At 43.7% G+C, this 24,192-nt stretch overlaps 1 protein-coding gene across 1 annotated transcript in view; it reads right to left on the bottom strand.

The window, feature by feature from the left end:
- Nucleotides 1–4,772: 4,772 nt before the first annotated feature.
- Nucleotides 4,773–24,192, bottom strand: part of FAN1 (FANCD2 and FANCI associated nuclease 1) — a 231,126-nt gene continuing 211,706 nt past the window's right edge. The window contains exon 14 of the mRNA XM_069222393.1: nucleotides 4,773–5,279. Coding sequence (XP_069078494.1) covers nucleotides 5,142–5,279 — 138 coding nt within the window. The 3' untranslated portion in view covers nucleotides 4,773–5,141. The remainder of the gene's footprint in view (nucleotides 5,280–24,192) is intronic.

Genomic DNA, 24,192 nt, shown 5'->3' with positions numbered 1-24,192 from the left:
CCACTACTGTGCTGCTAGACGTGGCTAGAATCCCCTCTTCATCTCATCGCCATTGTAATGAACTCCATTTCCAAAATAAATTGTGAAAGTGGTTTATTTGTAGCAGCACAGTGATTGTCTTCCACGATACACAGCTTAAACTGACTGGCCTCCTGCATTCCACTGGTAACCTACTCAATGGAATGCAGAACACCATACATAACATAACAAAGCATGTGCACAGAATATGCACTGAAGGCAGTGCTAAGTTACATGAGAACAGATATGACAATCAATATCCTTGAAATATTTCTCAATGGATTCACTGGGTATTTGCTTGAAAGGCTGGTCCCTAAGAAGGATTTTATCAAAGTGCCACTGAGGCATCCTCTGCAGGGCTGTCCGCTGCATTTTACAATCCCACAGAACCCATGCATGGTCTAAGAGCACTACAGAGCTCTGTTCAATAGTAGCTGTCGAATCAGCAAATATTTGGGATCTCCATATTAAGTTGATCCTAGAGTAGGATTTGTGTACATGGGAAAAGAAGGTGTAGTCCTCATCCGGGTGCTTCACCTTCCATAGATCTAAATACCTATATCTGGTATTAAGTTCATCGTCTCTCGGGGGAATGCACCCTGCAGATATTTATCCTGAGGGTCTCTCCAGCAAGGCATCTGTTGCGAGGTTAAAATTCCCCACTCAGACAATATTATCCGGTACCCATTTCTTGGTTATTTGCTATGCTCTGAAGGTACTGTGCCTGTCCATGGTTCGGGATATAAGCATTGAGAATAGCCAATGTACTGTCCCGAACCCTACCTTCCATGTACACATAGCACCCCGCTACGGAATCTCATTAAACCCTCACAACTTTGTGGGGGAAGTCTTTATGTATGGCAATCTTAACCCCTCCCTTCTTATTAGATGTAGCTGCAAAATACTATGTGGAGTAAAGGGGGTGTCTTGTATAATGCTTGTCCAAGGTTCTCAAGTGTCTCTCTTGAAGGCATAGTACATCCAGGAGCATACCCCTAATTTCTCACCATATTTCATGCCTTACGACTGGGGAATCTAACCCCTTTACATTCCGCATGTGGATGGTAACCGTTAGGTATTAGTGTATGGTGTGTCACTGCATGCCTTCTGTGGCCTGCTCTCACCTGCCGTGCTATGCAATAGTTCAGAGCTACCTACTCTTGCCTTACCATGTCTGACATCAGTTTTGTACAACCCCCTCCTTAAGTCCTGCTATCCCTTGCCCTCCCCCAAACCCCACATTTTCCATCCCACCTCCCACACCATCAAGGGTAAAGGAACCAGAACATTCCCCTTACAGCAATGAACCATGATGTACCCCCTGGAACCTCATCCACAAGCCAAAGTGTCCCCAGCCCAACAATACATACAGAAATGTGCCCTGGCAGTCCAGTGCATTGGCTCAGTGCATCTACTTAGCCCACCCAAACAGGCCTCCTTAGAGGCATCTAGAATGAACCATATATATGCCTTTCACCTGTGATATGACATCAAGCAGTAGGGTCACCACAGTACTAACAGTGCAAAATATCTATAGGGCCCATCAGGGTACATCATTTGCAAAGGTTCAATCCTACCTGTGGCACACCTGGAATGCCAGTGTGCCTTCAAGGATGGTGTCTCTTTCTGCCCATCTTATGTGTTGTCCGCCATCTAGGTCCAACTGTTTCCCATTTATTTTTGGTGGCCCATGACTTGCTCTGCGCTCCAAAGTTTAGTTGTCGCCAACCTTGTTTTCTAAAGTTACTGGGCTGTCTCTCGAGGGCCGCAGTACGTCTTGCGCCTCCTCCACTGTGCGGATAATGAAAGATCTAGCCATATCCTGAGCCACAGAGCAAAGGGAAACATCCACCTTTATCTTATTTGCTTCTATAGAGTTCCGCAGTCACAGTAATGAGCATGTGTCGTCTGTTGAGGGCTGCCTGGTCCTTAAAGGTGACCCATTTTTCTGGATTCAGTCACTGTTGTGTCTTTAATATGGGAGACAAGGAGCGATTTTGTTCACCATCATTTTACACATCCTGTTTACTAGAGCACACCAGTGTATTAAATTCCAGTCGCATTGTTCTTTGGATGTGAACGATTTGGACTTCAGGTGGAGGAGTTGGGTGTATTATGTGTCCTAGTAACTGCAACTAAGTTGGTTAAAGGGTTGGATTGGGATTTTTGTGAAGCATTATCTACCCTTCCCCTCAATTCCTTTAAAACTCTTTCTTGAACTGCAAGGGCAGTTACTCTGAACGAGGCCTAAACTGAAGTAAGCTTTCAGAAACGTAATCAGTCAGTGATCCATTCCTTACGCTTACTGCACCACCCTTCCGCACATCCTGAGCAAAAAATATACCCATCTACCAATCAAGCAAATCTCTTTTGTGGGAACATTTGTGCAGATAAGGACTTACTGTTAATGTATGGAAGTTTTACCTTTACTGACATCTCCAGTGTTTCGACTGAGAAACCTAACACCTTGTCTGAGCCACTCTCTTCAAATATTCCACTTTGCCCTCCGTTATTGGTGTCCTATCTTCATCAGACTCCATGATGGATATTTTGCTATTGGTGCAAAATAGCTTATAATTAATAATGGAGTATCAATAAACAGGATTAGGCTACTAAGATTAACATTTTTGGAGTAATTAAAATATCAATAAATGTGTCTCCAACTGATTACATTTTTGCACCTATTGATCATTATCATGTTTTCTTAAATTCTGTGATTACTTATTAAATCAGTAGCAACCACTGTCAATTTCGTGAAGAAGTATATACATTTTATTCTGTCAATCTGTAATCCCAATTAATTAACCCCGGAATGTGTCATACCTGAAAATGTATTGATAGACTATCTTCAAGATTTATATAGGGCAGGAGGTTTCAGAAATCAGGCAGACTTTCCCCATGAGGAGTGGCTAATTCTACTTCTGCTGTGGGTTGGATAATTTACCAGTGATGTTTTAGAGGCAAAATCATGTTTGGTGGTCCTCAGTTTTCTGTTGAATTGTGAAAGCAAGCAGTCCCCGAAGACGTAGATTCCAGAAAAGTTTCTTAAAAAGGGTGATGGAGGAGCCCCTGAAAACTGTCTTAGCTCCCTCTCAGATGCTACTGTCCCAGAGCAACAAGGAAGTTTTCAAGAGAATCATTCAACAATCTATTACTGTACGGCTTCTAGCTCATACTACTATTCAAGTGGCGGGTGGCTTGTTGCTACTTTGTCAATTTTGAACAGCTTTTGACTGTGTTTACAGAGCAATTTTGTGGGAAAAATTGAAATCTTGAGCATACCAACTGGGTCACTATTCATAATGAAGTTGTTACATAATGACAATCAGGCCCAATTTGAGGTCAACTGGGAGGGCAGACTATCTGAATGCATCATTATTAAGAATTGACCGTAAGCAGCTTTGAGTATTAGCTTCAACTCTTTTCATTTTATAGTTGGCCAATCTACCCAAGTTGCTTCCGAAAATTCATTACATCTCTCCTAAATTAGCAGCTAACAAAGTTTGTGTGTTCTTTATGCCTAAGACTGCTAACTGTTAGGGTTTTGAAGTGTAAATTAGACATTTGAATAATTATTGGAAAATGAACAGGTTACGGTTCTTTTGAATAAAAAAAAGACCCTGATGTTGCTGACTAAGAAGTTAAAGTTTTCATGGTGTTTAGAGGGGTTAAAACTGGAACAGGTCCAAACCTATAAAAAATGTTAAATGTGATCTTTTCCTCTTATTTAAAATTGGATATCCACTTTGCAATGGTTAAAATTAGGATTTTACGTTTTAATACTCAGTGTGGTGGATACTCTCAAGCCCCTTTTTTGGAAGCATTTAGAGAGACAATTGTGCTCCATGATTTATATGTGGCTAAATTATTGGCACTGGATCCATGGATTAACTTGGCTAACCTAGAAAGCCTTTATCTTTAAAGTACTTTACTTGTTTTACTCACAAAACAATGCTTCAAGCTCTTATAGCAGAACTGGGGAAAATCTAGGACATGTATGCAAACATTTGTTGTATAAAACAATCCTCACACTTAAGGACCATTTTATCAAATACAATTTCTAATATCTGTTATAATGCCATGAGTGTAGGGTTGTAAGAATTTACAAACAAGTTAAGTCATCATTCACAAATGTTAAGGTACGACCTGATCCCTGTCCGCCCACAAGATCTTAGTGTGAGAGGAATGAGACATCTGTAGAAAGGGTTTAAGAGTGTCTAAGGAACAAACCATCAGTTTGCTTTTTCAAAGAGATTGGTTAGAATATATAGAAACCACCCCTTACTTGTCAAGACTTCCTAATGAGAAGCTGAGGAAACAGATTTTGTGTTTAAGGATTTGTTTATGTTTTTTTGGCACTTACCAAATTGTCTACTTCAATTAAAGCAAACGACAGTCTGTGGATTAAACGTTAAAAGTGGACATTCAACATGTTTTGTTGAATTTGCACAGTTTATACGAGTCCATTGTTTATCCATACGCTTCATCTGTCCACTAAATTTAAAATATAACATTTTTAACTAGGAAGAGGCAATTAATTTTAAAACACAAATGTCTTCACTGGAAAAAGCTGTTTTCCTTGATAAATAATTATTGATATTCAAGAAATTGTATTAAAGATTATTATTCTGATTATTTGTTTGCTTTTATAAGATGATGTCTCAATAAAGCTATCTTTAGAAATGAAAACCATAACGAAGTAGTTTTTGCAGTAAAAAAGATTTATTAGCTCAATGGCTGATTTATTAAATAGTCCTTGAGGATAGCACAACATACCAGGTAAGCAGCAGGCTTAATGTTGATTTTATATATATATATATATATATATATATATATATATATATATATATATATATATATATATATACACTCTCTCTCCTGTCATCATTGATTGTAGTTTGCCTCACGTCCTCCCTCTCACTGTTTCCATTCCTACACAAGAAAAATCATGATCCCTGGCTGTGTGCATGTTTAAGAATAGTCATGCCTATTAGTGATCGTCAGGACTAAGGTAGACACAAGACACATTGAGATGGGTGGAGGCAAGATAGCTTCAAAGATGTGATTGTTCAAAAGCCACAGATGTTTGGACCCTCTACTTATAATGTGCAGAAATGTTGCATCTAACTAATCCGCTGACTTTTGGCTCCAATTGCAACAACATGACAGACTTCAACATCGGCACCAAGCTTCCTCAGTTCATCCAGCCAGATCATCTGCTTTTGTGAGAGGCGATCATTAGGACCTTTCACTTCCACAACCTAAACAATTGAAACATGTAAAGACGTTAAAAGTATTGACATGAGAAAGACACACAAACTAGACATTTTGTAATGATACCATCTGTCAGCAGTTTTGCAATCCCTAATAATTTGTATCATTTATACCCATCTTCATAGGTGAAAGTGCACAAATAAACACATATCTGACAGGTTCTTTCAACTTTATATTATTTATTGAATAGGTTGCATTACACACCGTGTTACTGACTGCAGAATAATATGAACTAATTTAATTTATGATCATGGTTTACAATCATTTTATGGTATTTATTTTTCAGCACACATTATACAAAGATCTTAGATAAAATGGCATATCACTATGATGAATCGATGTAAATTGTAACATAACTACAATATTGAAGTATAACCAGCTATTTGAGAAATATGCGGTTAACTCCAAAATCATAGTCAAAAAGTGACAGAATCAAATCAAATCATTAAAATTTATAAAGCGCGCTACTCACCCGTGCGGGTCTCAAGGCGCTAGGGGGAAGGGGTTACTGCTGCTCGAAGAGCCAGGTCTTGAGGAGTCTCCGGAATACGGAGTGGTTCTGGGTGGTCCTGAGGATGGTGGGGAGGGTGTTCCAAGTCTTGGCCGCCAGGTAGGAGAAGGACCTCCCACCCGCTGTGGAGCGGCGAATGCGAGGGACGGCGGCGAGAGCGAGGCTGGTGGAGCGGAGAAGACGGGTGGGGGCGTAGAAGCTGAGGCGGCGGTTGAGGTATTCTGGTCCCTTGTTGTGGAGGGCTTTGTGTGCGTGGGTGAGGAGTCGGAAGGTGATCCTTTTGCTGACGGGAAGCCAATGCAGGTGTCTCAGGTGGGCGGAGATGTGGCTGTTGCGGGGTATGTCGAGGATGAGGCGGGCGGAGGCGTTTTGAATTCGTTGCAGCCGTTTCTGGAGTTTTGCAGTGGTCTCAGCGTAAAGGGTGTTGCCGTAGTCCAGGCGGCTAGTGACGAGGGCGTGGGTCACGGTCTTTCTGGTGTCGGCGGGGATCCAGCGGAAGATCTTCCGGAGCATGTGGAGGGTGAGGAAGCAGGAGGAGGACACGGCGTTGACTTGTTTGGATATGGTGAGAAGTGGGTCCAAGATGAAGCCGAGGTTGCGAGCGTGGTCTGAGGGGGTCGGTGCGGTGCCAAGGGCCGTGGGCCACCAGGAGTCGTCCCAGGCGGTCGGGGTGTTACCGAGGATGAGGACTTCTGTTTTGTCTTAGTTCAGTTTCAGACGGCTGAGTCTCATCCAATCTGCGACGTCCTTCATACCATCTTGCAGGTTGGTCTTTGCGCTGGTGGGGTCCTTGGTGAGGGAGAGTATAAGTTGAGTGTCGTCGGCGTAGGAGTGATGATGATGCTGTGCTTGCGTACGATGTCGGCGAGGGGGCTCATGTAGACATTGAAGAGTGTCGGGCTGAGCGAGGAGCCTTGTGGGACGCCGCAGATGATCTCGGTGGGGTCTGAGCGAAAAGGTGGGAGGTAGACTCTTTGAGAGCGGTTGGAGAGGAAGGAGGCGATCCAGTCCAGGGCCTGGCCTTGGATCCCGGTGGAGCGGAGGCGGGTTATTAGGGTGCGGTGACAGACGGTGTCGAAGGCAGCCGAGAGGTCGAGGAGGATGAGGGCGACTGTTTCACCGTTGTCCATCAGGGTTCTGATGTCGTCTGTGACTGAGATGAGGGCGGTTTCAGTGCTGTTGTTGGCTCGGAATCCGGATTGAGAGGGGTTGAGAAGGTTGTTGTCTTCAAGGAAGTTGGTAAGCTGCTTGTTGACGGTCTTCTCTATGACTTTGGCAGGGAAGGGGAGGAGCGAGATGGGGCGGAAGTTCTTCAGGTCGCTTGGGTCAGCCGTAGGTTTCTTCAGTAGGGCGTTGACTTCAGCGTGTTTCCAGCTTTCGGGGAAGGTAGCAGCTGAAAACAAGGAGTTGATGATGGTCTGGAGGTGCGGGGCGATGATGTAGTCGGCTTTATTGAAGATGAAGTGTGGGCAGGGGTCCGAGGGGGCACCGGAGTGGATTGAGTTCATGGTGGTTTTGGTTTCTTCTGTGTTGATGTGGATCCAGGCGTTGAGGGTGATGGCTGGGGGTGTGGGTTCAGTGTTGGTCGGCTGGGTCTGGTGTCCGAAGCTATCGTGTAGGTCGGTAATCTTACGATGGAAGAAGGTGGTGAGGGAGTTGCACAGGTCTTGTGAGGGCGTGATGGCGTTGGCGTTGGGGTTGGAGAACTCTTTTACGATGCTGAAGAGTTCTCTGCTGTTGTGGCTGTTTTTGGCCAGTCTGTCTGTGAAGAAATTCCTTTTGGCTGCGCGGATCAGGTGGTGGTGTTCGCGGGTAGCGTTCTTGAGGGCTGTCATGTTGTCTGCGGTGTGGTCCTTACGCCAGGCTTTCACGAGGGCGCGACAGGTTTTCTTTGATTCTTTAAGGGTGTCAGAGAACCAGAGAGGTTTTTTGGTGTTGGCCTGTCTTGGAAGGCGTCTGAGGGGAGCGATGTTGTCTGCGCAGTTGGTGATCCAGTTCGTGAGGCTGAGGGCTGCGTCGTTGGGGTCGCCGTTGAAGGTAGGTTGGTTGTCGATGAGCGTGGAGAAAAGCTGTTCTTCAGGGATTTTGTTCCACTGTCGACGAGGGATGGGTTGAGTGTGGAGGTGGCGGGTCTCGCGTCGGAAGGTGAAGTGGACACAACTGTGGTCGGTCCAGTGTAGAGCGGAGGCGTGGCTGAAGGAAACGTGTTTGCTGGCGGAGAAGATGGGGTCAAGCGTGTTTCCGGCGATGTGGGTGGGGGTGTTCACCAGTTGCTTGAGGCCGAGGTTGGCGAGCAGGGCGGTGGTGTTGGGGTCGTTGTTCTGTTCTAGATGGAAGTTGAGGTCGCCGAGGAGGATGTAGTCTGGCGAGGCGAGGGCGTGCGGGGAGATGAAGTCGGTGATGGAGTCGCTGAAGAGGGCGCGCGGTCCGGGGGGACGGTAGATGAGGGATCCTCTGAGGGTGGTCCTGGGGTCAGTGTGGATCTGGAAGTGCAGGTGCTCGGCGGCGAGGGGGGTGTCTTCGGTGGAGGTGGTGACGCTGATGGAGTCTTTGAAGACGATGGCGATTCCTCCTCCTACTTGGTTGGTGCGGTCTTTCCTGGAAATCTTGTAGCCTTCGGGGATGGCTATGGCGATGTCGGGGGCCGAAGAGGCGTTCATCCAGGTCTCAGTGATGAAGGCGACGTCTGGTGCTGTGGAGTCCAGGAGGTCCCAGAGTTCAACGGCGTGCTTGTGGACGGATCGAGCGTTGACCAGGATGCATTTGAGGTGGTTGATGGCGCGTGGGCTGGTGGTCGTGGTAGTTTTGTGGTGGAAGGTAAGTTTGCAGGTGTGACATGCGAAGGTTCCATGGGTGCGTTTCGGGTTAGCTTGGAAGCAGGTGCTGGAGCGCCCGGGTTGAGGGCGTGGAGGGTGATGGAGTCGCAGCGGGGTTTGGGAGTGCTGAGGACCAGGGGTCGTGGCGCTGGGCGCGGACGGGCGCAGACGGGTTTGCCTTTGACGCGCCAGCGGCGCGCCCGCTGCGCACGGTCGTGCAGCGGCCGCCATAAGAGGGAGGAGGGGTCAGCTGGGGGGGGACAGGAGTGGGGCAACGAATGGGAGCTGGGGGGGTGGGGGCGTGCAGGAGGTGGCGGCGGGAAAGCGGAGGGAGGGGGGACAGGTAGAGGGGAGAAGAGATGGGGAGGAGGGGTGAGTTTAGGAAGAGTTTGGGAAGAGAGTTAGGAGGAAGGTTAGGAAGATAGGGGAGGGGGGGTTGTCGAGGTGGGTGAGGGTGAGAGATAGAAGATAGGGGGTTGCAGCGATGGAGGTGAGTGAGGGTGAGAGGTAGAGTGAAAGGATAGGAAGATAGGGGGGGTTACAGAGGAGGTGGCGAGTGAGGGGGAAAGATAGAGAGATAGGTAGATAGGGGTGTTACAGAGGGGGAGGCGAGTGAGGGAGAGAGACGAGACAGGAGCAGGAGGACAGGAGCGGGAAGAACCAAGAAGCAGGTAAAAGAAGAAGAGGAGCAGAAGATCAGAAGACAGAAGAGCACCGAAGAAGGTAAAGAAGAAGAGGAGCCGAAGAACAGAAGACAGAAGAACACAGAAGAAGGTAAAGAAGAAGAGGAGCCGAAGAACAGAAGACAGAAGAACACAGAAGAAGGTAAAGAAGAAGAGGAGTGCAGGAGACAGAGGAAGGTAAAGAAGAAGAGGAGCGCAGAAGACAGAAGAATACAGAAGAAGGTAAAGAAGGAGAGGAGCCGAAGAACAGAAGACAGAAGAACACAGAAGAAGGTAAAGAAGAAGAGGAGCGCAGGAGACAGAGGAACACAGAAGAAGGTAAAGAAGAGGAGGAGCGCAGAAGACAAGAATACAGATGAAGGTAAAGAAGGAGAGGAGCGCAGGAGACAGAGGAACACAGAAGAAGGTAAAGAAGAAGAGGAGCGCAGAAGACAGAAGAATACAGGAGAAGGTAAAGAAGAAGAAGAGCTACGAGCAGCAGAGGGAAGAGCCAAGAAGAGGGACAGAGAAGAAGAAAGCACACGCAGGTCGCGGTGCAAAGAGAGAGAGAGAGAAGCACACAGAAGAAGAACACAGATGAAGACAGAAGACGGGGAGCAGGAGAGAAAGAAGAGTACAGATGAAGACTAGCACAGAGGAAGAACAGAGAAGAAGAAAAGAGGCAGGAGAGGAGGTGAGTAGTGCGGGGCAGGGCGAGGGGCTGGGCGGTGGGGGGGGGGGGGTACTTACTGTGAGTTCGCTGGGCTTGCTAGGAGGTCTCAGAAGCCTGGGCTGGTGGAGCTGCAGCGGCAGAGGGAGCGACCTACCCTTGGGTCAAGGGTCGCTAGCTCTGTCGCGCAGCGGCCGCCATAAGAGGGAGGAGGGGGGGAGGGGTCAGCTGGGGGCGGGGGACGGGAGTGGGGCGACGAATGGGAGCTGGGGGGGGCGGGGGCGTGCAGGAGGTGGCGGCGGGAAAGTGGAGGGGGGGACAGGTAGGGGGAGAAGAGATGGGGGAGGGAGGGGAGTTTAGGAAGAGTTTAGGAAGAGAGTTAGGAGGAAGGTTAGGAAGATAGGGGAGGGGGGATTGTAGAGGTGGAGGTGGGTGAGGGTGAGAGATAGAAGATAGGGGGTTGCAGCGATGGAGGTGAGTGAGGGTGAGAGGTAGAGTGAAAGGATAGGAAGATAGGGGGGGTTACAGAGGAGGTGGCGAGTGAGGGGGAGAGATAGGTAGATAGGGGTGTAACAGAGGGGGAGGCGAGTGAGGGAGAGAGACGAGCCAGGAGCAGGAGGACAGGCGCGGGAAGAACCAAGAAGCAGGTAAAAGAAGAAGAGGAGCCGAAGATCAGAAGACAGAAGAACATAGAAGAAGGTAAAGAAGAAGAGGAGCCGAAGAACAGAAGACAGAAGAACACAGAAGAAGGTCAAGAAGAAGAGGAGCACAGGTGACAGAGGAACACAGAAGAAGGTAAAGAAGAAGAGGAGCGCAGAAGACAGAAGAATACAGAAGAAGGTAAAGAAGGAGAGGAGCGCAGGAGACAGAGGAACACAGAAGAAGGTAAAGAAGAAGAGGAGCGCAGAAGACAGAAGAATACAGAAGAAGGTAAAGAAGAAGAGGAGCGACGAGCAGCAGAGGGAAGAGCCAAGAAGAGGGACAGAGAAGAAGAAAGCACACGCAGGTCGCGGTGCAAAGAGAGAGAGAGAGAAGCACACAGATGAAGACAGAAGACGGGGAGCAGGAGAGAAAGAAGAGTACAGATGAAGACTAGCACAGAGGAAGAACAGAGAAGAAGAAAAGAGGAGGTGAGTAGCGCGGGGCAGGGCGAGGGGCTGGGCGGTGGGTACTTACTGTGAGTTCGCTGGGCTTGCTAGGAGGTCTCAGGAGCCTGGGCTGGTGGAGCTGCAGCGGCAGGGGGAGTGACCTACCCTTGGGTCAAGGGTCGCTAGCTCTGTCGTGCAGCGGCCGCCATAAGAGGGAGGAGGGGGGGGGAAGGGTCAGCTGGGGACGGGAGTGGGGCAACGAATGGGAGCTGTGGGGGCGGGGCGTGCAGGAGACTGAGCATGTTTTTGAGTTTCTTTGTGCAAATTACAACAAATTTAAGCATAAAATATTTTTTTTAAAGCGAAACAAAATTTAGTGAGGAGATACAAACTTTTGATGGAAAACGAAAAACGTGAGCAAAATAAAAACGGAGAAAAATACTAACCTTACCCACACTACTTTACCTGATTCGTTAAATGAAATCCACAGGGGAGACGCTCCTATTTTTTTTAATTCTACCACTTACCTTAGTTTCTTGAATTTAGCAAGTTAGATTTGGAGAGGTGTACAAACGAGCAAGAAGTGTAAAGGTCATATGTAAGTATAGTTGATCAGTGAATTGAGCCCTGAATTATAGGATTGTGCTGTGCATGCTAAATGTACGACTGAACGTGTATGTATACTGCTGTGGTGCCAGATTTGGTGAGCGAGATGCATGGGAAAGTATCCACATGTAATACAGTTGTGTATTTGGTGAGTTCTGGTTGGGACACCAGATTGTGTGGCGGCTTATGCGTGTTTGAAAGCTGCACGGCTGTGTAGTTGTTAAATAAATGTTAAATTCAGTAAGGGTTGCATATCAGGAAGTACCCGAATGTCATAGATTTTAATTCCGTCTCTCTGGAACAGCAAGTCGTTTGCTGGATTGTCTTGTATGGTGGACATCCAGGAGTGTTTAAATGACATTCGGATGCTCACTATTTGGTATGTCCTGGATTCAGCAGGGGCAGGCATCCATAAGTGCGCTGATGTGGTGTGGATGTTTTGTTGAACAGTGTGGAACAGCGGAGTGTATCTAGACGTGTAATGGGGTTCACAAATATTACATGCACATTTATTCGAATTTCAAAAGCTGGTCTGTGTTTTGAACAGTGGACGATGTGTGCGTTGTACACATTCTTGAGTGCCTGTATATCATACAGATGTGCATGTGATCTATGTCAAATGGCGGGTCCTCTTTTGAAATTGGTGGTGTAGTTTGGCTCTGCGAGAACGTCTGCCTTGACAACGATTCGGTAAAATACTTACACGGCCGCTGGATGCGAATTTCAATTTCTTCATAAATTGCTTAGCATAGGCATATGTGTAGTTATCCAGATATTTACCTGGGTTCTATGTGCATAGGACATCCACTGCATATATACACCTTGCGTTTCACATATGGCCCTGCCTCTGAGTCACACTCTGAATTCAGCAGACAAACGGGACAGACGAGGTTTTGCAGATTATCAAAAGTGATTTGTGAACACTAAAACAACTTTAACCATTGAAGCGCTATCAGGCCTGGTTTTATGTGACTGATCGTCCTCGGGTTCATGCACAGCCGACCATTCTGGTGAGCGGATCGAGGCTGTGAATGGACCTGATGTCGAGCAATGTGAACTTCTTTGGGACGATTACTTAATTGCTATAGGATGGGAGAAAAGTAAGTGCTAACGTATATCTGGAAAGGTGAAGAATAGTAGATTTTGTAATGGCAAGAGTTAAATCGGTTCAGGCAAAATGTAATATTTTGCAGTACTTAGTTCATAAAAGGTAGGCTGCATGGATTCTAAGTGTGTGCAAGTTTTGGAACGGAATAGAACAGAAAATTAATCAACGGACCACTAATATTGTTGACGTTAAAATGATAGGAACTTTCGGTACTAATACAATGGTGACATATACTCCGAGAGAAATAGAAGAAGTATGAGCACGATCTCTGCTCAGTGTAAATGAGCTAAATGAAAGTAGAAGAGTTCAAAAGAAACTGGCACAGCTACAAAAAGTCATACTATTCTGAGAGCAAATAAACATCCAGGGGGAAGCAGACCGGGTTACACATGGTCCATCATGACAGCTACGGCAATTGAAAATGAATTTGTAGAGAATATTGCTCAAATCTTTCATGTTAAAGTGGAACTAATTATCGAAAACTTTGTCTCCACTTCTGGAGGAAGATGTAGGAGATTACACAAGGAAAGTTTTAGGATTTTGTTGATCTCAAAAGTGATCACTCCTGGAAAACATTAAGTGTCAAGCTCCCTGCTGGACATTTGTCCAGGTATATATTCTTAAAACACACTTTAGCACCCACTCTAACAAACGTTATCAATGTCTATCGTAGTTTGGGTATGGTTTCCTCGACATTCAAGACCTTAATAGCATGCCTCCTCCTGCAGAGAACATCTTTAAATGCCAATGGTCCAGCAAACGTTAGGTCCATATCCCTCATATCACAAGCTGACAAACTAATGGAAAAAGTGGTGCCCCATTAGCTTCAACTCACTTCTGAGGAGGTAAGACTCTTAGGTGAGGTCCAGTGGTTTCTTTTCTTTTTTTTTTTTTACAACACAGGACTTTACAAGCATTTTCAATGCAACGGGTCTTGCATTTGCTCGAGTTAGAGCTATTAGAGTTGTAAACTCCTAACTGGACTTTTTTTGCCACACGAATTAAAAGAAAAAATAAACGCAGCGCGATCGCCCTATGTAAAATGCAGAGAAATCACGATGAATTTAAAAACGGAAAAACCGAGCGCGATCGCGCTATGTAAACCCCAGCGCGATTGCGTTGTGTGGAAAATAAACAGATAAAGTAGTCCGGAAATCATGCTGAAAACATCGAGCCTCATATGTTTTTTTAAGTAATTTACCGGTGCTGTGAAGGTGGGCTAAACACCGGAAAAGGCATAACGTATGCATGCCTTTCACAAGAGAAAGTAAGCGGATTTTAAAAGACAAGCGCACAAACCAATGAAAGTGACTGACGTGACATGGGCGTGGTTGGAAGCCCAAACAGAGATTACTACAGGGGCAGAGCGCTTTGCGCACGCCCCTAAAAAGAACCAGGGATAACGGTCATGTAGGCACACTGATACTTTTAGGTCGTTCAGCTGCTGATTACAGTCAACAGTCCCAGTATTACTAGAAGACTCAAGTACAATGGATTATCTAATTTTTTGATAGACCTATGGAAGCAGTACAGTAAGGATATTTCAGGATTAAATTTTGGACAAATGAAGTGGGAGGTCCCCAATAGGTCTCTGTAGACACCTCTTTTATTAATTCATTATCCTCTCACTTGTCTGCTACAAGGATATGGCTTTAGTGACAATTAGAATAATGAACAAATCTGAAGAAGAGCACAACGGCTCTGATAGGATAGCAGGCATTAACCATCTCTGAAGGAAATTAGAGACTTTTCCAAACAGTGCTCTGTGGATTACACAGGGTTTTAAAGATGACTCACTCCTTTACTGAAAGTCAGTTTTTAAAAGAGTGCGGTGTGAACTAACCTAGGAGCCTCCATCACCATAGCGCTGTCTAGTTTCGGATTATCTGTAGATGACATATCAGAACTGACCAAGGAGGATGGAATGGTTGACAGTGCCAATGCTGCTGACAGATAGGTGTATAAGCACTTATACACTTCCATCTTTGACCATTGCTATAAAATCATAGCTGAATAGCTATAAGGAGCAACTTGGTGATGTGAGAAAGTCAAAACCCTATTTAATTCAGAACCAAAGTTTGTTGCATGTACAGGATTACTTTGATAATGGTATGGCTGTAATATTTTAGATCCGGCAGGAATAATACAAAGTACGTGGAATTGGCATAGTGAAGTCAATGCTTAGTGATGGATGAGACAAACTGACTTTTACCCTCTAAAGGTAGGCAGGGTGCAATTCTTCTGAGGATTTTCATATGGTATGAACACTCCGAAACTAAAGCAAAGATTGTATTCGTAAGAAGGGGTAGGACTTAATTCAGGAGGTCAGTTTGATTTTTTACATCTACAATATCTGCGTCTCTGTCTTATCTGCCCAGTGTTTGAGCCAGTTACATTCCATCCAAGACCAGATGTCTCACTTACAGTGCTGAAAATTAATATTTTATGAGACGTCACCTCTTACCTTACTATCAACTTGGTATCACTGGGTTGTATGCATAAGGTCATCTGCCTTAGCTAAATGATCCTGGCTACCAGTTCTATATACCTCTTAAAACTGAGTGGAGAAAATGCTTAACCAAAGGGTACTCGAGGAGTCCAGCTTGAGGTAATTTGTAGAGAATTGCAGTAAGCGTTCTGTTTTAGTTTTGCCCGTGAGAAAGGATCTAAAACATAATAAAGCACAGTCAGATATCCCAACAGCACTGACATGACCAAGGAGGATGATATGATTGACAATGAAAAATGCACTGACAGATCTAGGAGTAGTAGCACTCAGATGCTTCCACCAATGGCCTTTGGACTACCCAGAGTGGCAAGAAGGAACAGCTTTGTCCTGTGGGCAAGACAAAGAACTCAATTAGTTCGATAATTATATTGTTCTAATATTTTAGCTGCTTCAAACAGAAGAGAAATGGGTGATAACATTTTAAGACAATGGGGTCTGCAACTCGGTTTCTGGGAATAGGAGTTAATACACCTTTATAAGCTGACGAGGGACTTTGCCAGATTTAATCAAGAAAATGAGCAGAGTTCTTAAAGATTCTAAGATGTGGGCCTTAAAATGTTTTAAATAAGAAGCCTGGAAAAGCTTAAATAATTAGTGTATTTTATTTTGAGTTTGTTAATTCAATCATCAGGATTGCAATAGTTTGTTAAATAAAAATTAGAAAAAAACTAGACGGAGAGCAGTTAGTTTCAAAGTCTATGCCTAATAAGTGGTCTGGGTATGCGTGATAGTTTCGCTTGGGCTATCGCAAACACTCATCTGCAAAATTAGTTTTTCTTCAGGCTAAGCCTGATATTTGGAATGTCCACATGTACTAATTACAAACAATGTCACTGCCACAGAGCTAGCCACATATATCACTGGCTCTATCAAGTGCCCCCTTGTTATGAACCAAATAACATGACACCTGTTTTTTTATTGTAATTTTATTTAGGGTTATTAAATGGTCTTTTCGGGTCACCTTACTTGAGAATGTAATACCTAAACACAGAATGCATCTCACTCTCTCCCTGTATTGACTGTGCATATTTATTTGACTTGGTTTTTGGACCCAAAATATTAACAAACGTGGGACTATTTGTTGTTGCGTCCCTTCCAGCAATATATGAAACAGATCAATTATGTAACTAATGGCCATTTGGTGTTTGGTTAATGGCACCAACTCCCCAGAACGCACACCTAATGGGAAATATTTCATACCATCTTTAAGGGTATTAATGGATTAATCGAGGAGTACATCAAGGCAGGTATTATAATAACTACAGGGATGAGAATTTGCAACTGATATACTCATCTAGTTGATTTAAATGTTTCAGATGTTTACCCATACCTGACTAATGGGCACAGATCTGTGTGATATTGCATCAATAAGCTTAATAACCCATTACCAATAATCATATCCCATGGATACCTCCCCACGTTTTCTCTACTTGCCTCATCAAATCCTGATTTAAGGTCCATAAAACTTGATAGAGGCAGCTCTTCTTGCTGTTACTTGCTTACTCTGAGAAATGTAGAATGTGTGCCAAAATTCCAACTCTATCAGCTTAATCCATCTGATTTTTAATCAGCCTTGTAGGTGTGTTTGCCTTAGGATTCGATGTATTACCCTTCTTAAAGAGAAGAACAATTACTGCATATTTGGAAGTCATAGCTAGTGGGTTCGTTAGAAGCACAGAAATTTAGTATGTCTGAAGAGGAGAGGGTACCAGAAAACATTATGAGAGTTACATGGACGTTATAGTTAGGAAATAGAATTTAAAAAACCCCATAGAAATTGACTTAAAAAAAACAAAGGTTACAGGGACGTTATAGTTAGGCTCACATTTTAAATGTACAAAACCATAGAAATTCACCAGTTATAGTTATCTTAAGTAACTATAACTTGAGCCCTACCATGAACATTTTTTCGTCAAGAATTTTACTGCAAACATCACATTGATATTATCAATGGTATTATCAAAGATGTCATGAGTGCCGTAATTTGTGGGGTAATTAGCAGTCCTTGGAGGAGTTCATTGCAAAGTTGAACTCTAATGGAGTAAACATCCAGCTACCTAGTACAATCAGTCACTTCTTTGAGATGGAATTGGAAGTTGATATTGGAGAATTAAGGACAAGAATACATATAAAAGCAACAGACAGAAATTCAATTCTCCACGCTAACAGCGGCCATCCTGCAGTATTGAAGTGGAGCATTCCATATAGTCAAATGCTGAGAGCAAAAAGAATCTGCTCAACAACAGAGGCGTATGAAAAAGAGAAAACTAAAATGATTGAAAGATTTACTCAGCGGGGATATTCTCTCAAGGCACTGAAAGAAGCTAAAGAAAGAGTTGATAATAGAATAAGAGAACAAGTACTATATCAGTAAAAGTGGAGTCCAGTGAAACAAATGATCAAGTGAAGAGATTATTACTGGAGTTTGGCCCCGGCACAACCCAGTATTAAAAAAGTTCTGCATAAAAACTGGCTTATATTAGAGAAGGATGAACCCGTTAAGGGGATTATTGGTACGGGCCCAAGAATAACATCTAAAAAAAACAAAATCCCTGGGAGATATCCTCATACACAGTTGTTTTGACCCTAATAAAGGAAAGAACTGGATATCCAATAAAATAAATAGATTTATAAAATATGGCTCCTGTAAAGCCTGTCAGCACAGAGTGAACCAAAGGATGTATCAGATGTACGAGGGCCGCACAGTTATGATCCAGGACAGTATAACATGTGACAATGATCATGTGGTGTACGTTTTAAAGTGCAACTGAAACAAACTGTATATTGGCAGCGCAATTAATAGACTGAGAATAAGAATACTGCAACACATGCGAGCCATAGAATATGGAGACAGGATTTATCCAATGGCTTGCCATTTTGAGAAATACCATAATCGATCACTAACAAGCTTTACATTCAATGGAATAAAACATGTAAGAAAGAACAGCCGATGGGGTGATTGGGAAAAAGAATTGAGGCAAGAGGAGTCTAGGCTGATTGTAATACTGGCACAGAAATCTTCCTGGGGTCACAATACGAATGCAGAGCTGCATCTGCATTTGTGGACTGTTCTAGAGTTGTCTGTGGAGGAATATCATCTCCCATGAAGTGGTCGATGAATTACTGTAATGTGCAGGAATGTATTAATGAATGAATTGTATTTTACTTATTTCCATTATATCCTCTTTTCAGCACATCACACTTTTACAGACATGGGCAGCATTGTCTGAAGTCATTGATCTTATATACAAATGCCAGGGGATGACATTTATTTTCATATGCTATTTTTTGCCTCCCATGAAATCCTTTGATCTTTATATGTAACATTCAATAATGGTCCATTATGAGTGACAAGAATGATGAAAATGCCACCCCAATTCCAGAATATATTATAACCTGACCATCATATTACACACACAACGATTTATAGCAATTTAGAATTTTTAAGAATACAGTCTTTAACTATGATTGGTCATTGATAATATGTTGCATATATAACAATTTGTCGCAATAGGAAATTAAGTGTAATTTGTGTTGTTCACAATCCAACTGAGATTACAACATGTCTAATTGAGAATTATAATGCAGCTGTAATTATGTGCCATAAATGGTGGGTAAGTATGAGCTTAGGACTGGACTTGGCATGAGGATTGTTGTTTGACTCTTTAGTGTCACTGACATCATCATTCCACAGAGCATGTGGCACTTTACTGCGATTACAACATGCCTAATTGAGAGTTGTAATGCTGCTTTAATAATGCACTTTTAAAGGAGGATATATCTAAGTTTAGGCCTGGAATTGTCATAAGTATTGTCGTTCGGCTCTATTGGATCATTGACATTATTATTGCATGGAGTACATGGCACGTTATATTACAAGTGAGGTACTGTATCTGTGACGATGCTGATGAAAATGAGGGAACCTCCCTCTCTACCCATGATGATAGAGAACAAGAAACATCTTCGGAGTAATGCATTTGGAACACAGCACTTGTCATTTTAAAAGACACAACATAGAAATGCAGCACATGTAATATTATGGCGGGGTTCATTCCGCGACATATAAATACTTTTGGGACACAGCAATATAATTCATTTATTAAATAGAATGGCAACACTCTGGCTCTACATTATGACTATTGCGAAAGAAATGTAACATTTCTTGATAGGATGCAGTCAGATTATGTGAATGGTGGAAAAATTATGAATTATGAAATGCGCTGCTTTCTAAATTGGGGTGATGTTTACATAATCATTATTCTTGTGGAACTATGCATGTTGTTAATAGAATAAAATAGAGACTCATGGGATCACAGTATAACATAAATGGCGTGTGACCGGAGTCGCATAATTTCCTGAATCTTGAAGTTCTAGTGTTACATTGAGCAGTACAATGAAGGAAGGACTATATAGTTTCACTAGTACCGATATGAAGGTTTGACAGTACCAGTAGAAGGCATCACCCCGAAAGGCGCCGGCCACGAAATGTATTTTTAGTTTGTGTACCCTTGCACACAAAATTGCAGAGCTTGTAGATGTTTCTATGTGACTCAGGATGGACTTTGATTAAAGCATGTTAGCACCTGTAGTGGAGTCTTGTGGTGTTTGGTGCCATCGTGTTACGTGTCAATGGAATGGGAACGCGAGGAAAATGTGTATATATATATATATATATATATATATATATATATATATATATTTTATATAGATATATATATGGAAAATGTCACTTACGCAGTGTACATCTGTTCGTGGCATGAGACGCTGCAGATTCATATGCTGTGCATTATCCTGCCATCTAGTGTTGGGCTCGGAGTGTTACAAGTTGTTTTTCTTCGAAGAAGTCTTTTCGAGTCACAAGACCGAGGGACTCCTCCCTTTCGGCTCCATTGCGCATGGGCGTCGACTCCATCTTAGATTGTTTTCCCCGTAGAGGGTGAGGTAGGAGTTGTGAATATAGTAAATGTGCCCATGCAATGGAGTAAGTATGTATGTACATAATGTGTATTAAAATAGTATTTATTTACAAATTTACAATTTTCATTCAACTTATAACGGCTGCAGGCTCCCGGGGAGGTGGGAGGGCGCATGTGAATCTGCAGCGTCTCATGCCACGAACAGATGTACACTGGGTAAGTGACATTTTCAGTTCGATGGCACGTGTAGCTGCAGATACACATGCTGTGCATAGACTAGTAAGCAGTAATCTCCCCAAAAGCGGTGGCTTAGCCTGTAGGAGTTGAAGTTGTCTGAAATAATGTTCGTAATACAGCCTGTCCTACTGTGGCTTGTTGTGTTGTTAACACATCTACACAGTAATGTTTTGTGAATGTATGAGGCGTAGACCATGTGGCTGCCTTACAAATTTCTGTCATAGGTATATTCCATAGAAAAGCCATTGTGGCGCCTTTTTTCCTAGTGGAATGCGCCTTTGGTGTAATAGGTAGATCTCTTTTTGCTTTAATATAGCAGGTTTGAATACATTTCACTATCCATCTGGCAATGCCTTGCTTGGATATAGGATTCCCTGCATGAGGTTTTTGGAAGTCTACAAACAATTGTTTTGCGAAACTCTTTTGTTCTGTCAATGTAATACATTAGTGCTCTTTTTATGTCTAACGTATGTAAGGCTCTTTCGGCTACTGAGTCTGGTTGTGGAAAAAAGACTGGGAGTTCCACTGTTTGGTTTAGGTGGAATGGTGATATAACTTTTGGTAAGAATTTGGGATTTGTACGGAGAACCACTTTATGTTTATGTATTTGTATAAAGGGTTCTTGTATAGTAAATGCTTGTATTTCACTTACTCTTCTAAGAGATGTGATAGCTATTAGGATGGCTACCTTCCAAGTTAAGTATTGCATTTCACAAGAGTGCATGGGTTCAAATGGTGGTCCCATGAGCCGTGTTAATACGATATTGAGGTTCCACAAAGGTACTGGTGGTGTTCTCGGGGGTATGATTCTCTTTAATCCCTCCATAAATGCTTTGATAACTGGGATTCTAAAAAGCGATGTTGAATGTCTAATCTGCAGATAAGCAGATATTGCTGTGAGATGTATTTTAATAGAAGAGAATGCTAGTTTAGATTTTTGGAAGTGTAATAAGTAACTTACAATGTTCTTTGCGGAAGCATGTAGTGGTTGAATTTGATTATTGTGGCAGTAGTAAACAAATCTTTTCCATTTGTTTGCATAACAATGTCTTGTAGTAGGTTTCCAAGCTTGTTTAATGACCTCCATACATTCTTGTGTAAGGTCTAAGTATCCAAATTCTAAGACTTCAGGAGCCAGATTGCCAGATTGAGCGATGCTGGATTTGGGTGTCTGATCTGTTGTTTGTGTTGAGTTAACAGATCTGGTCTGTTTGGTAATTTGACATGAGGTACTACTGATAGGTCCAGCAGTATTGTGTACCATGGTTGGCGAGCCCAGGTTGGTGCTATGAGTATTAGTTTGAGTCGGTTTTGACTCAGTTTGTTTACCAGATAAGGAATAAGTGGGAGTGGGGGAAAAGCGTAAGCAAATATCCATAACGCATTGCCCTTGGACAGAGGGTGTGGATACCTGGACGCGAAGCTTTGGCATTTTGCGTTTTGCGTTTTCTTTTGTTGTGAATAGGTCTATTTTTGGTGTTCCCCAGCGTAGAAAGTAATCTTGTAGGATCTGGGGATGAATTTCCCATTCGTGTGTGTGTTGGTGATCTCGACTGAGATTGTCGGCTAACTGGTTTTGAATACCTGGGATGTATTGTGCTATTAGGCGAATGTGATTGTGAATCGCCCAATGCCAAATTTTCTGTGCTAAGAGACACAGTTGTGACGAGTGTGTCCCTCCTTGTTTGTTGAGGTAATACATTGTTGTCATGTTGTCTGTTTTGACAAGAATGTGTTTGTGGGCTATCAGTGGTTGAAATGCTTTCAATGCTAGAAACACTGCCAACAGTTCTAACTGATTTATGTGCAGTTGTTTTTGTTGAATGTTCCATTGTCCCCGTATACTGTGCTGGTTGAGGTGTGCTCCCCACCCCACCATGGAAGCATCTGTTGTGATCATGTATTGAGGCACTGGGTCTTGGAATGGCCGCCCTTGGTTTAAATTTATAGGGTTCCACCATTGAAGCAAGAAGTGTGTCTGGCGGTCTATCAACACTAGATCTTGGAGTTGGCCCTGTGCTTGTGTCCATTGTTTTGCTAGGCACTGTTGTAAGGGCCGCATGTGTAGTCTTGCGTTTGGGACAATGGCTATGCATGAAGACATCATGCCTAGAAGTTTCATTACAAACTTCACCTGGTAGTATTGGTTTGGCTGCATATTTAATGCTATATTTTGGAAAGCTTGTACCCTTTGCGGACTTGGAGTGGCAATCGCCTTTTGTGTGTTGAGTGTTGCTCCCAAGTATTGTTGTATCTGGGATGGTTGTAGATATGATTTTTGGTAATTTATAGAAAACCCTAGTTTGTGTAGAGTTTCTATAACGTATTGCGTGTGAAGAAGACACTGTTGCTGAGTGCTGGTTTTTATTAACCAATCGTCTAAGTATGGGAATACGTGCAAGTGCTGTCTCCTTATATGAGCGGCCACTACTGCAAGGTATTTTGTGAATACCCTTGGGGCTGTTGTTATCCCGAACGGTAACACCTTGAATTGGTAATGCACGCCCTGGATTACAAACCTTAAGTATTTCCTGTGAGAAAGATGTATGGGTATGTGGAAATATGCATCCTTGAGATCTAACGTTGACATGTAGTCCTGTTTTTTGAGCAAGGGAATCACGTCTTGAAGTGTTACCATGTGGAAGTGATCTGATTTGATGTAGAGATTCAGATTTCTGAGGTCTAATATGGGTCTTAATGTTTTGTCTTTCTTTGGAATTAGGAAATATAGGAAGTAGACACCTGTTCCTTTTTGATGGTTGGGTACTAGTTCTATTGCTTGTTTTTGTAACAATGCTTGGACTTCTAGCTGTAACAGGTCTAAGTGTTGTTTGGACATATTGTGTGCTCTTGGGGGCACACCTGGTGGGAAATTTATGAATTCTATGCAATAACCATGTTGGATAATGGCTAGGACCCATGCGTCCGTAGTTATGTGTGTCCAGTTTTTGTAGAATGCAGAAAGTCTCCCCCCCACTGGTGTTAAGTGTTGGAGGTTTGTGACATTGAAGTCACTGTTTGGCTGGAGTTGTTTTAGGGCTTTGGAATTTTCCCCTTGCTCTTGGGAATTGACCACCACTGTATGAGCCTCAAAACCCTCCTCTCTAGTACTGCCCCTGATAGGTGGGTCTGGCTTGTGAGGTGGAAGGCTCTGTGGTTTGGGTACGAAACCCCCCTCTAAACTGTGGCCTTCCAAAAGTGCCTCTGCTTTGTGGGGAGTAGAGCGCGCCCATGGCTTTGGCCGTGTCTGTGTCCTTCTTTAGTTTCTCAATTGCCGTGTCCACCTCCGGCCCAAACAATTGTTCCTGGTTAAACGGCATATTTAACACAGCTTGCTGGATTTCCGGTTTAAAACCTGAGCTCCGTAACCATGCATGCCTGCGAATGGTTACCGCAGTGTTCACTGTCCGTGCTGCTGTGTCTGCCAAGTCCAGTGCAGACCTTATCTGGTTGTTGGAAATTGCTTGTCCTTCCTCAACAACCTGTTGGGCACGTTTCTGGTGTTCCTTGGGCAAGTGCTGTATTATATGTTGCATCTCGTCCCAGTGTGCCCTGTCGTAGCGAGCCAGTAGAGCCTGTGAATTGGCAATCCGCCATTGATTGGCTGCCTGTGCTGGCACTCGTTTGCCCGCAGCATCGAACTTCCGACTTTCCTTGTCAGGCGGTGGTGCGTCTCCTGATGATTGGGAGTTTGCCCTCTTTCTTGCCGCTCCCATGACTACCGAATCTGGTGTCAGTTGCTGTGTTATAAACACAGAGTCCGTTGCGGGAGGTTTG

This window comes from Pleurodeles waltl, chromosome 3_1 (genome assembly GCF_031143425.1).
Source record: "Pleurodeles waltl isolate 20211129_DDA chromosome 3_1, aPleWal1.hap1.20221129, whole genome shotgun sequence".
Taxonomy (NCBI): Eukaryota; Metazoa; Chordata; class Amphibia; order Caudata; family Salamandridae; genus Pleurodeles; species Pleurodeles waltl.
This window is presented reverse-complemented; position numbering and strand designations above follow the sequence as displayed.